At 43.2% G+C, this 14,143-nt stretch overlaps 1 protein-coding gene across 3 annotated transcripts in view; it reads left to right on the top strand.

Annotated features, from left to right (window-relative positions):
• Nucleotides 1-14,143, top strand: part of CLIC5 (chloride intracellular channel 5) — a 226,291-nt gene that overhangs the window by 169,235 nt on the left and 42,913 nt on the right. For all 3 annotated transcript variants that reach the window (XM_045294865.1, XM_004710801.2, XM_004710802.2), the window contains exons 2-3: nt 828-937; nt 11,856-11,981. In XM_045294865.1, coding sequence (XP_045150800.1) covers nt 882-937; nt 11,856-11,981 — 182 coding nt within the window. In that variant the 5' untranslated portion in view covers nt 828-881. The remainder of the gene's footprint in view (nt 1-827; nt 938-11,855; nt 11,982-14,143) is intronic.

Genomic DNA, 14,143 nt, shown 5'->3' on the forward strand with positions numbered 1-14,143 from the left:
GAGAAGGGTAGCAGGTAGGAGAATTTAATGAGCAGAAACATACAGGATTCAATAACTGGACTCTCGTATGTATTCTTTCTTATCCCTCCACTACCCCACAGTTGTCCATAAACTCCTGAAAGTCGTTCAATTTTTAATCCTCTGTGAAACTGCTTACAATGGTCTGAACATAACTGATAGTTAATATGCCTTTGTTCAGTACACAAAGGTCAAATACTACTCAGAACTATAGAGAGAGTATTGATTAAAGTGTTGAGCATGCTGACTAGTTTAAATATTTTGGGAGAGGGGCCAGCAAAGTTGAAATCATCATGGAACAAATAGCAAAGGGGGCTGGAAGATAAGTTTGAGAGGACATTATTGGGGTTAGACATAGCCAAAGAAAAGCATTTTCATTTGTTAGACTTGCCCTGGGATAGAATGAACTGCTTCGAGTTACTCTGGCATAGATCAAAAGACTATGTGGACCTGTCAAAGCCGGTGTTCCGGCTTCATTTCTGTTTGACTGTTGGATATCGGAGGTCCTCTTTCACTCTGAGGGGCTAAAGTTCTATTGTGTTTGTTGGTTATGATTCTATATCACAGCAATTCCGGAGGCCTAAGTTCAGCTCTGAATCTTTATGGAGCCCCTGCGTTGTGGCAGGCATTGTTCCAGGTAGACATGAGAGGGATACAGATGAACAAGGAAGACAGGGCTACTGCCTTTTGAGGTTAAGGACCAGCACGGTTTTTATTGTTCTTAGATGGAGGTTTTGAACTTCACATGCTATGTTTCTTCCCGATGATATGTACCTGCCAACTCAGGACGCTGGGTTTCTTTCTTGTAGGCTGGAATCGATGGAGAGAGCATCGGCAACTGTCCCTTCTCTCAGCGCCTCTTCATGATCCTCTGGCTGAAAGGGGTTGTGTTCAATGTCACCACTGTGGATCTGAAAAGGTAAGGACATTGCATGGAAGGGGAATGGATTTAGTTGCAAGGTACAGAGAACCTTCCAGCCTTCTGCATCTCCCAGTTGCCTGGAATTGTATAATAGGACTCACCCCTATTCACAAAGGATGATGAAAAAAGTGAGTATCTCACTTGGGGCTGAGTACTGCCTGCTCTGACTAGCAAAGTTTGTTTAGCAAGGGAGAAGACTGCATGTTGGCTTTGCAACGAAGAGTGCTTTGTGCAGATCATCTAAAAGAAAGGAGTTAGCCCTTTGGGGAACACCGGTGTCCTCATTGTGGGAGATCCTATCAAAGACCCAGCTGTGAAAGCTGGAGTCTTCCGGGGTTTGACATCCAGGTGGCATCCCATATTCCAAAAAGGGTCATATTTACAGTCATGGGGTCACATTCCAGGTCCTCTTAAGGCTTCAGCAGAGCTTTTTAGGGTGGACACAATTCAACCCCTAATACTTCACTCTTCCATTTCCTAAGCTCGGGAACTTTAGGGTCTCTTCCATTTATAGGGCTCCTTTCTCTCGTCACCTCGATGTTCAATGCATCGCCTCTTACGTTCCTGCTCTCTCAGACCCCACTACTGCGACCTGCCTGTTTCCAACGGGCACTCTTCCCCCGCTCCTCCTCCTCTACACTATCATAACGTGTCCTCATCTTTACAATTCCTCAGTGGGAGTGTTCTGGATTTTAATTAAATCATAAGGAGTGTTCCATTTCTAAAAGGACAGTTTCAAGGTTGTTAAGAAACACAACCAAACAGAAGAGATCGCGTTCCCTATAAGGAGTCACACTCCTTATTCTGAAGGAATGTACAAGGAGGGTAAGTGAAATCCTTGCTAGAGTTACAGCTCCTCCATCCAGGGATTTATTCCAAAGGAAACGTGCTTAGACATGTCCCTGTGATCAATGGATGGCTGCAGACAAGTCCTCTCGGTCACACGCTGGTCTTATTAGTCTCATCAAGGTGCCTTCAGTGACAGGAGAATCTGCTGGGCCAGTTAAATTCAAAACAGAGAGGCCAGCACAGAAAGTTATGGGGATTGTTGGGTGGGATCTCAAAGGGTAATCTTGACAGATTGTTCCAAAGGACATAGACTAATCACGGGGGCATATTATGACAAAGTTTTAAGAAGGTGAGGAACTGCATTGGTGAGAAAAAGGCCAAGAAAGTCGTTCCTAGGAATTGATTTTCCTCATGCCAGTGCAGCCTGTTCATTCTTCAAGAAGAGCAGGCAAGGCCTGTGCCATGAGAACGTCAGTGGACATTCTGAACCAATCCATCCCCTACAGCCCTGGCTTAGCGCCTTCAGACTTCCTATCAGTTACCCAAGCTCGGTGGGGCAGGTAAGGGGGGAGGGCTGGAAAGGGACATGCTGTCTGTCCCTCAAGGAAGGATGCCTAAACTGGTCTTTTATTGTCATGTAAATCAGACAGCCTGGAATTCTTCAGGGAAGGGTCAGAGAGATGGGAAGAAGGCCTTCAGATGGAGGATATCTGGAGAAACAATAGCCTCACAGTTTTGAGGGTTTTTTACTAAAGAGTTCTATGACTTACAGCAATGTTCATTGGCTTCCCCTCAATTCGGCTTCTCTTCTCTTTCTTGGCTTCTTCTTTGTTTGTCCCTCAACTGTCGAATAGCTTGTGGCTCAGTCCCTGAGTCCCCAGTGAACAGGTCACATGCTCCCTGTCTCCTTTCTATGAATTCCAATGGACGCAGAACCCCGTGTATTCTCTAAAGATTTCTACTTGGATTAAAAAACTCATCTTAACCTCTGTATGTCTAAAATGATATCTATCACTCTCTTCTTAAATTCCGTTGCCTCCTAGTTTGCTAGGGCTGCAGTCATGGAAGCTTTCAGGAATCAAACTTACTCACTTGTCTCCCTCTTTATACTTGGCATCTACCCTCTGTGTAGCTCATTATCTAGCCGGCTCCTTTCATGACACCACTCAGAAGGAACTCACTAGAGGACCCACCCTACTCTTGCATGACCTCATTCATGTGACAGAAGAGAGCCCCTCTGCAACCAGTCCTACTTATAGGTACAAGGGTTAGGACTTGAACATAACTTTGGGTGAAGACAATTCAATCCATTTAACATTTTGTTCTTCTGTTTTCTGAACTCTGGGAATTTGGAGTCATTTCTAGCTCTTTTCCCTCACCACCCCTGTGGTCAATTATTGACCAAGTCCAGGACATTCTCCCATTGTTGTATCTCTTCCTTCCAAGCTCTGTTGTCTATTCTCAAAGGTCCTGGCCTGGTTCATGTCCCATCACTGCTAGCCAGATGGTTTCCTGTTTTTCAAACTGGTCTTTCCAGACACAAACTCTCTCTAATCCATCCTCTATGTTTTTATAAGGTATTCTCCCAAAACACGTCAACCTTTCATGTTCTTGCTGCTCAGAAATCCTTCTGATGTTTCCCATAGCCCCCAGAATAAATGCGTCCTGAGCCCACCTTTGCGTTTTCTCAGCCTCTCCCCAGCATTGTCTCCCCAGACTTTCTTCCTCCATCACACTGGTCTGCTGCTGCTCTTGGTCCTTCCATTCAAACCCCTGGCTAGGGTGGTTCCTCCTCCTAAAACAGATGCTCTCCTCCTTTCTCTCTCTCCGATGGTGCCCAAGCCCATCTGCCTCCTCTGCTCTGGGAAGCCTGCCCCCCTCTCCATGGAGCCTCAGTGCAGCCTGTCAATCCAGCCCTCCACATTCACTCAGCCCCTATTGTCCCGGTTTTCTTGCATTCTCGTTTAGCATCTTGCCCAGTGAGGAGAGCTACAGTCCGAAAGCTTTATGTCTGCTGAGTGTTTTGCCACAAATGATGACATTACATGTAACTCTGTGAAGGAGGTCTTCTTTCTCAATTGCATAGGAGGACACTATGGTGGATGCATTTGAGGGGCTAGACTAAATTGTCCAGCTCGAGATGGAAGAGGCTGGTACTTAAACCTAGTCCTCGTGGTTCACATTGTGTGCCTGCCGGAACAGGCCAGATTGCCTTTTTACGTTTTTGTCTTTCAAATGAGGCTTCAAATCCCTCAAGGATAGGCAGGGATCATGTTTTAAATTTCTTTGTATCCTCCATAGCAAAGAACAGGTCCTCAGCTAATGTCTGTCAGATAAAGGAACATGCATCAAGTCGGCAATTATTGTCTCTGATAACGGAAGAGAGCAGGAGGCTTTTATCCAGCTTGAAAGAGCAGCTCCCTTCAATGGAGTGTTGAAGAACTTTGGATCAGCATCTGGAAGAGTGGGCTTGTATGGTTGGCTGGAGATCAAAATAGGAGAGGGAGCAACCCTGACATTCTTCAGATGCTTACACTGCTCATTCCTATCTGTTATCACATCTTTTCCTGCCAGCACCCCTTTGAAGTAGGCGGGCAGGTATCAAGCTCTAGTTCTGTAGATAAAGAAACCCTCTTATTGACGAGAAAAAGTTATTTATGTATTTAAATATATAGAGATAGATGATATATACATACACATATATATGTATATACATCATATACCCATTTCTACTTTTGAAAAATTAGTCATTGAACAATATATTCTGAAACATACAGGGTTACCATGATTCAACAACAACAACACACATGGGGCTTCAAAAGTGTGTGGGAAAATGGAATGAATAGATAATGGAATTCTACAAACTTTTGGAAGCCTCCCTATGTGTTTTTGCACACACACACACACACACACACACACACACACACACAGCATTAGTGATGGGTTTTTAAAAATGCAAATTAAAGCCAAGTTAAGCAATTTCTAAGAAAAACACAGCTCTTATCTTACCACCCCATTTATTTCCTTGAGTGACTTTGAACAAATTATTTTACTTTACTGAGCCTCAGTTGCCTCATGGGTAAATGAAGATAAAGATGATACCTTCTCTATAGGTGACCAGGCCATGTCTAACATTGTATTTACTATTGTGCCTTGCTCCTAGGCAGAATTAAGTATATAGTGACTGTTACTAGGATTATCCCTGTCAAGGAGTTTTCAATCAGTCAGAGGAAGATGATATCGATGAGCAATGAATAATTCATAAATGAGACATGACACCCTGTCATATCAATACTAGTCTGTCAGCTTGTTATACTTTGATGGTTTATGTGTTGTTGTGGTGCTAGAAGCTATGCCAGATTCTAGAAGCTATACCACAGATGTTTCAAATGCCAGCAAGGTATCCCATGGTAGAGAAGTTTCAGCAGAGCATTTAGACAAAGACAGACTGGGGGAAGAAAGAAGCAGTCCACTTACGTATGAGTAGCCATTGAGAACCCTGTGAATAGCAGCAAGGCATGGTCTGATTAGGTGTGGAAACAGGAAGTCATCAAGGCACTCACAGTATGAACTGGGAAAGAACTACCTCCTCAAAGTGGAGGTAACCTTAATGACAAGTCCCTTAAAGCAAAGCTTTTGGGATCTGCATTTGCTCATGTGGTACAACTCAGAATGAGAAGAAACAGGTGCAAGCATTTATTAAATAGTCAGAAGCTAGGACATACAAAGTATGAAGTTAGGAAAATTGAAATTGTTAAAAATGAAATGCAATGCATGAGTATGGATGTCCAAGGCATTACTGAGCTAAAATGGACTGGTATTGGCCGCCTTGAATTGGGAAATCATAAGGTTAACTACTCAAGGAATGACAAATCCAAGAGGGATAGCTCCACATTCGTTGCCAAAGAGAACATTTCAAGATCTATCTTGAAGTACAGTACTGTCTGTGATAGACTAATATCCACACACCTATGAGGAAGATGAGTTTATTTGACTATTACTCAACTCACACATGAACCTCTGAAGCCAATGGTGAAAAATTTGAAGATTTCAACCAATTTTCTCAGCCTGAAATTAATCAAGCATACAGTCAAGCTATATTGATAATTACCGTCGGGTGGAATATGAAAGTTGAACAAGGAAAAAGGATTAGTAGTTGTGAAAGATGGCCGTAGTGATAGGGGGCAAAAAGACGCCTGGAGATCACACAGAGTTTTGCAAGATCAATGATGTATTCATCACAAATAGCTTTTTTCAATACCATAGGTGCCCGTTGTACATATAGACCTTGCCAGATGAAATGCCTTCTGTGGGAGGAGATGATGGAGACGCTCAATGTCATCAGGTAAAACAAGACTAGAAGCCAACTGTGGAGTAATAAATTGCTCATATGCAAATGCAGTTTGAAACTGAAGAAAAGAGATACAGGTCCATAAGACCAAAGTACAACCTTGAGTATATCCCACCTGAATTTAGAGGTCACTTCAAGAACAGATTTGATACATTGAACACTACTGACTAAAGATGAGTTCAGTGATTCTAGGGGCAAAGTATTGAATGATGGAGGAAGGTATCAATGGAAGATGGAAGGAGTACACAAAATCACTGTACTAAAAAGAATTGGTAAGCATTCACGCATTTCAAGAAGTAGTATAAGATCAAGAACTAATGCTATTGAAGGAAGAAGTCCAACTTACACTGAAGGCATTGGCAATAAACAAGCCTCCCAGAATTGATAGAACACTGATTTAAATGTTTGAACAGACTGAGGCAATACTGGAAGCACTCAGTCGTGTATGGGAAGACAGGTACGTGGTCAGCCAAGTGGACCAATCCACATCAAACCAAACTCACTGACTGCCATAGAGTTGATTCTGACTCATAGCAACCCGATAGGACAGGTAGGGTTCCTTGGTGGGGTTTCAAGACTGACTCTTTCAGGGAGTAGACACCCTCATCTTTCTCCCTTGGAGCGGCCCAGCACACTGTGCCAACTGGACAGGGAGAGACACATTGTCCCGCCCATTTCACAGGAAGGTTACCCAGCAGAAAGCGAAGTTTATTGAATACCATCACTAATGTCATGCTAGTAAAATATTGCTGAAGATAATTTTAAAATGTTAGAAGTAGGACGTTAACAGGGAGCTGCCTGAAATTAAAGCCAGAGTCAAAAGAGCTTATAGAAAGAGATAGCATTGCTTATATTGGATGGATCTCGGCTTAAAACATAAAACACTAGAAAGATGTTTACGGTTTATTGACTATATAAAGGCGTTCAATTGTGTACATCATGACACACTATGGATTGCATAGCAAAGATTGGTAATTCCAGAGCACTTAATTGCGTTCATTTGGATTCTGTGCATCGATGAGGCAGTTGTTTGAGCAGAACAAACAGACAGAGAAGGTTTTAAAATCAGGAAGGTGTGTGTCAGGACCATCATTGCATCATAAGTACTCAATCTGTGTGGCTTCGAAATAATCTGAGAAGTTAAGACATACGAAGAAGGACACTGCATCAGGTTTAGAGGGAGGATTATTAACAACCTGCAATATGACTCAACATTCTGTACTGAAAGTCAAGAATATTTAAAGCATTTACTAATGAAAATTAAAGACTACAGCATTCAGTATGAATTGCTCCTTATACTAAAAAAAACCTCACAAGTGGATTAATAAACAACATTATGATAAATGGAAAAAAGACTGAAATGATAAGGATTTAGTTCTACTTGGGCTTACAACCCATTCATAGAAGCATCAGTCAGAAAAATCAAAGAGCATATTGCATCGGGCACGTCTACTGCAAAACCTCTCTCTGTAGTGCTGACGAGCAAAGGTCCTGCGTTGAGGACCCGGGTCTGATTGAGTCGACCGTTGCTTTCTCAGTGGCCTCCTGTGTCTGTGGAAGCTGGGTGATGACGAGGGAAGGCCAGAGAAGAACCGATGCCTCGGAATGGTGGTGCTGAAGAATACTGAAATTACTGTAGAGGGTCAGAACAGACAACTCTGTCTGTTTGGGAAGATGTACAGCCAAAAGGCTTCGTGGAAGCAAGGAGGCCAAACTTGGTATTACTTATTTTGGTCATGTTCTCAGGAGGGACCAGTCCCTGGGGAAGACCATCATGCTTGGGAGAAAAGGGGGCCAGTGAAAAAAGAAGCCCCTCAATAGGATGGATGGACACTATCGGCTCAAACATACCAAAGATTGTGAGATGGCACATGAGAGAGTAGTATTTTGCTCTATTGTTTATAGGGTCTCTGAATTCCAAAGGAGCTCTGGTGGCACAGTGGGTTACGGGTTGAGCTTCTAACCATATGGTCAGCAGTTTGAAACCACCAGCTACTCGTGGGACAAAGATGAGGCTTTCTACTTGCATAAAGATGTGTAGTCTCAGAAACGCACAGGGCAGTTCTACTCTGTCTTACAGGGTTACTATGACTCAGAATCAAGCCAATGTCAGTGCATTTTTGTGAGCCCAATCAGACTGGATGGCACCTCAACACATGTAATTAAATGCTAATTCTATAATTTCAACTTTACATGTTGAAAGGGCCAACACAGAGATAACATGATAACGGCAGGTACAGTGTGGCTTTGAGAGCCGTAGACATTACTGTCCTCTGTGTCAGGCTCCAGAGATCTCTGTCCTCTAGAGAGACCCGGGAGGGGAAAACACAGGGATGTGGCAGCTGAAACATCAAATGAGTATAGCTCTCCCTTTCTAGAGGAGAAGCCAAGCGCTGTTGTCTTATATCAGCTCTAAAAAACAAGAAGAGAAACTAAAGAATGTCCTCGCATGGTCTGAAATGAGGGACACACACAAAGTAAACAAAGCGACCAAATGAATTAGATTTTTAAAATACTTTCTGGCTCAATTGTTGAAGGAGTTTCAAGTGCCACAGGGTTATGTGTGGAGAGTATGTGTCTTGGGGGAATGGCATGGGAGTAGCACCATAATTGAAATTCTTCTCTTCCCCTCCCAAACTGATTACACCAGGAATTTATTTTATTACCGACTCCTCTCTCCTCATTTTTTCCCCAGCTTCTCCATGCAATATTTTCCACTTTCAACTCCCACAGAAATGCTGTGTTCTCACAGAGACAGCGTCTGGGGTAAATCTGATGTCCCAGTCCTCCTCATGGGATTCTCCACCTTTCTTTCCTTCTTTCTCACTCGTCTTAGTTCAAACTTTTCCAACCGTATTCCATCCTTCATTTCAACCTTATTGTCTCCAGTTCATCATCCTGCTTCCCTGCCCTTTGCTCTATTTTCCTTTTCCTCAGACCAGCTGAGAAAAGCAAGGAGCCAAGTCTTTGGGCTTTAATTGCTGTGGGTAGTTTGTATCGAGTCAATTTTCAACTCAAAGTGACTCCAGATGACAGAGGAGAAGTGCCCCATAGGGTTTCCCAGACTGTAATCTTCCCTGGAGCAGAAGGTGTGTTCAAACCAGCAAACTCACAATTAGCAGGTGAGCACCTAAGCGCATTGAGCGCTAGTGTTTCTTTGGCATGAACAAGTCCATTAAGACACAAGGTCTTTTTCCTTCCTGCTGTACATGTTATAGAAGCCCTGCTGAGCACCTACCAATAGAAAGATAGAAAGGTTGGTGACCTAAACCCATTAAAGTCTGCTTCCTTGAAGGTTTATAGCCCTGGAAGTGGTTGCTTTGAGTCAAAATTCACCAGATGTCCCTAATAGTGCAATTGTTTTAAACAAAAAGTCAGCATACTACCTCGGTGAAATCAAGCATTGCTATGGGCTAAAGAATGACAGACAGTTCAATGAATTATGTGTTTATTCAGTGTACATGCATTTAGTATTCACCATCTACTCCATCATTTGGGCTTTCTTCTCTGGATAATTTAGGATGGCTGTTTTGGTTATCTTAGATTTCATTCAGGATCCCACAGGTGTACCAAGAGATCCTCTCTGTTCTTAGGGGATGAATTTGCTGCCTATTATGCAAACGCTTCACCTATTGAGTTCATATTGGTCCCAGAAAAAGTCTGCTTTAAAAAGGAAGAGTTTCCTTGATGAATCCACTTAGAAAATAGAAGACTGGTTTACATTTGGAAATAAATTGTGTATAACTTAACATGTGAGTACAATTTCTGATATAATGGCATAGTTTCCATATATAAGTTAAACCTAATTAAATCCATATTTAAGAAAAATAACATTCTAGTAAAACTTAACCTAGCACTGAAAAGTTAAGAATAATAATGTGTCTTGAACTGAATTACAAAGTGGAAATACTACAAAAGTGTGACTATCCACTTACCAACACTCTAGCCATAGTAAATCCCTAAGCTTTCAGGGTTGGACTAAAATTTTCACCAACTTTGGGTTGGTGAACAGTCACTGGGTTCTAATTTTGCATGCTTTTCTAACTTATTTTTAATGCACTCATATTTTCATTGTGAAAACCTGAATTTTTCTGTTTTCTTCACTTGTATCTAGTAGTTTGTCTATTTTTAAAATGAAATTTCATTTTTAAAAATCTTTAAAAATGTATACGTACTACCAAGTTAGAAACCATCATTTCTCTCATTAAACTCTGGTACAAATTGGCATGACATATAAGACCTATGGAAACAGAACGATTAGTAGAGAGAGGCAGCAGATTAGGGTTTCCTGTGATGGCAATCTTTTGTGTGTGCTCTCTGTACTCTCCTTTGGAAAAATGTCTTAGCTGTGATTTTTAAAGCTCTTTTATGCTTAATTGTTTTTAAATCAATTGATTTCTCTTGCAACATAAATGCTTATGTAAAGTTTGGAATTGATTTAGATGAAAAGAAAGCATTGTTTTGAAACAATTGGAAGTGGATGCATACAATTTCTTTTTTTTTTTTTATCATTTTATTAGGGGCTCATACAACTCATCACAATCCATACATACATCAATTGTGTCGAGCACATTCGTACCTATGTTGCCATCATCATTCTCAAAACACCTGCTTTCTACTTGAGCCCTTGGTATCAGCTCCTCATTTTCCCCCTCCCTCCCCGCTCCCCCCTTCCTCCTGAACCCTTAATAATTTATAAAGTCTTATTATTTTGTCATATCTTACAATACCCGACGTCTCCCTCACCCACTTCTCCGCTGTCCGTCCCCCAGGGAGGAGGTTATATGTAGATTCTTGTAATCTGTTCCCTCTTTCTCCCCCACCTTCCGTCCACCCTCCCAGTATCGCCACTCTCACCACTGGTCCTGAGGGGTTCATCTGTCCTGCATTCCCTGTATTTCCAGTTCCTATCTGTGCCAGTGTACATCCTCCGGTCCAGCTGTATATGTAAGGTAGAATTGGGATCATGGTAGTGGGGGGAGGAAGCATTCAAGAACTAGAGGGAAATTGTATGTTTCATCATTGCTACACTGCACCCTGACTGGCTCATCTCCTCCCTGCAGCCCTTCTGCAAGGGGACGGAGGACCTCTATTTCTGACACAGTCCTGGGTCCCTGCCCTCAGGGGTCTTGAGCTGCCATGCTTTCTGTCTGATAGCTTTTTTTTAAAAGTGTTCCGTTGAGTCTGACAGAAGACTGGCTGGTGTTAGACTTTAGTTATGAGTGATTGGAGTTTAAGTTACACAGACTACTGGCATCCCAACATGACCCAACCTCTTTATGTTTGAGAGAGTATGCCTATCTGCTTGAGACTCTTGTAAGATTACAATAGCCCAAGATGAAATATTACATTATCTTCCTATTGAGATCATCTTTGGGGATGAAGGTGTGGTTTCGTTCATTCATTTTCAAAGGCTGAAATTCTACATAGTGATCTTGGTTCCACTAATAGGTGAAGGAACTTTTGAAAGCAGAGCCCAGGCTCCCCTCGGGATAATTAAAGCTCGACACTAATTTAAACGGTCATCTGTGGCCATTCTCCACCAGGATTCAAGTTCATCCAGCCCTCGCCCACTTGCACGCTGCTGATTTCCTGTGTCCCTCCAGTTTTTCAAAATGTTCTTCCACCTTCCTTCCAGATATCCAACACTATCAATTGTTCCAGCGGGCATGTTGGACAGCCCAGGAAGTCTAATTTTCAGGTTAAAGGCCCCAGCTTCCCTGAACATGAAGACCCCTAGTGTAAGCCAATGCCTGACTCTCGCTCTCTCTACAGGAAGCCAGCCGATCTGCACAACCTAGCCCCTGGGACCCATCCACCTTTCCTGACCTTCAACGGCGACGTGAAGACGGATGTCAATAAGATCGAGGAGTTCTTGGAGGAGACCTTGACCCCTGAAAAGTAATGAGCTGATTGTTTCTGGGGCTACGGAAAGGGGAAGGGTCTTGTCAGAGTCACAAAGCATAGCGTTAACTTTGAGACAGCAGATCTCCAAAGAGCCCTCATCAGCCCAGCCCCCAGGACCCTCTTCCCACAGTGAGGCCTGAGACACCCTCCTTAGTCCCCAAGGGCCGCCAGTCTCAAAACTGCTTCACCAAGCCCACTCCAAGAGGAGGGGTCGCTTGTGAAGTGAAGCTGACTGCTTGCTTCTAAAGGGAGTGATTTTTAGAGGCACTGGGAATATCATCTCCCCTTCCTCACCCCAAAGAAGCACTTTCCCCGGTTCACTTTGCCTGAAAAACCTCTGAGTGAGGACAAAGGCTTCCTGTTTCCAGAACAAGAGCTGAGAAGAAGGCAGGAGAGAGGTAACTTAGTGTCTGACATGCACACCAAGATTTAAATAAGAGCCCTAAGATTGACCAAGCCAATTCCGACACCCTAACTCAGCAGAGGAAAGTCTGAAAAGTAGCAGTTCCTTTCCTGAAACGGGAGGTGGAGTTGGGACATGTTCACTATAGCATATCATACACAGAAATTAAAGACATCACAAAAACTAAAACTAAAACTTTAAAAACCCCCGCAAAGTGATAATATGTGTACAGAGCAAGGCAGGGACTTTACCCTGCACTGAAAGGTGTTAAGCAAAGACATGCAGAGTCAGATTTATGATGGCATTCTGGGATAGGCCTTGGGCTGTTAACTACTGAGTTGGCGGTTCAAACCCCAGGCTCCTCATCTCACTGGGAGAAAGATGGGGCTGTCTGCTCCTGGAGTGATTTACAGTCTCACAAACCCTATAGGGTCACAGTAGGGTTTCAATTGACAGTGGGACTAGTTTGTTTGTTTGCTTTTGATTGGGGAGGGCCAGGTAGGGCAGAAATGGAGACAAGAGCCAACTGGTAGTCCTCCAGGTGAGGTGAGACGGAGCAAGGACTGAGCTAAGGCTCACTCAACTCAAAACGGAGCGTGAATATAGGAGAGACTCATAACCCATCTGTAAGATAATTAGTTCCTCACAGAAGGGCCAAAAGTTAGGGATGATGTAGCTAGGGCTCGGTATAGCACTGATGAAGCACATAACTATCCTCTAGATCAGTGGTGCTCAACCTTCCTAAGGCCGTGACCCTTTAATACAGTCCCTTGTGTTGTGGTGACCCCCAACCATACAATTAGTTTCGTTGCTACTTCATCACTGTAATGAATCAGGCGACCCCTGTGAAAGGGTCATTCGGCCCCCAAATGGGTCTCGACCCACAGGTTGAGAACTGCTGCTCTAGTTCTTTAGTATTTCCTCCCCCTGCTATTATGCTTTCAGTTCTGCCCCATTAACCTTGTTAGACTTGCACATGGTCATTGGTAAAATTAAGATGGTTTGAAGCATGAAAGCCAATGTAGGTACCCACTCCCTGAGAAAGTAAAGTGAGTAACGGTTTCCTGAGAGTACTGGGAGAGAAGGGGTTGGGGAAGAGGGAGCTTATAGCAATAATGAATGTGTAACCCCACTCGAGGGGAGAGAACAACAGAATTGTAGGTGAATGGACATATTAGATAGTATAAGATATGGCACAATATATATTTATGTATTAGCAATAAGGGTTTTGGGGTAGGGAGGAGATAAAGGGGAGTAGATATCGAGGTCTAGAAGAAGGAGAATGTTTTGAAACTGGTTGTGGTAACAAGTGTACAATATTGCTCGATGTCACTGAACTATGGAAGGTTATGGTATCGGTAAGAACTTCCACTAAAATGATTAATACAAAACAACTCCCTGCCATCGAGTTGACTGGACTCATAGCGACCCCAAAGGACAGTGTAGAACTGCCCCTGTGGGTTTCTGAGATGGAAAATCATTACCGTGTCATCTTTTGCCCTTGGTGTGGCTGGGTTTTAACTGCTCACCCTGGGGTTAGGCAGTCCAGCTTGTAACCCATTACACCAGCAGGGACTCCTTTCTGGGTGCTACAATGAGTCTTCTCGTTCCTGACAGTCTGATACAGTGGGTCTGAACTGGGAGCTTCTTCTCATGCCTAATAATGCCACTTGTTTCTCAAGAGCACTGGTTCCCACCCTGCCTCATGCTGTGAGACTCTTTCATATAATTCCTCATGTGGTGGTGACCCCCC

This window comes from Echinops telfairi, unplaced genomic scaffold (genome assembly GCF_000313985.2).
Source record: "Echinops telfairi isolate 266 unplaced genomic scaffold, ASM31398v2 ScPeMD7_3533;HRSCAF=4204_1, whole genome shotgun sequence".
Taxonomy (NCBI): Eukaryota; Metazoa; Chordata; class Mammalia; order Afrosoricida; family Tenrecidae; genus Echinops; species Echinops telfairi.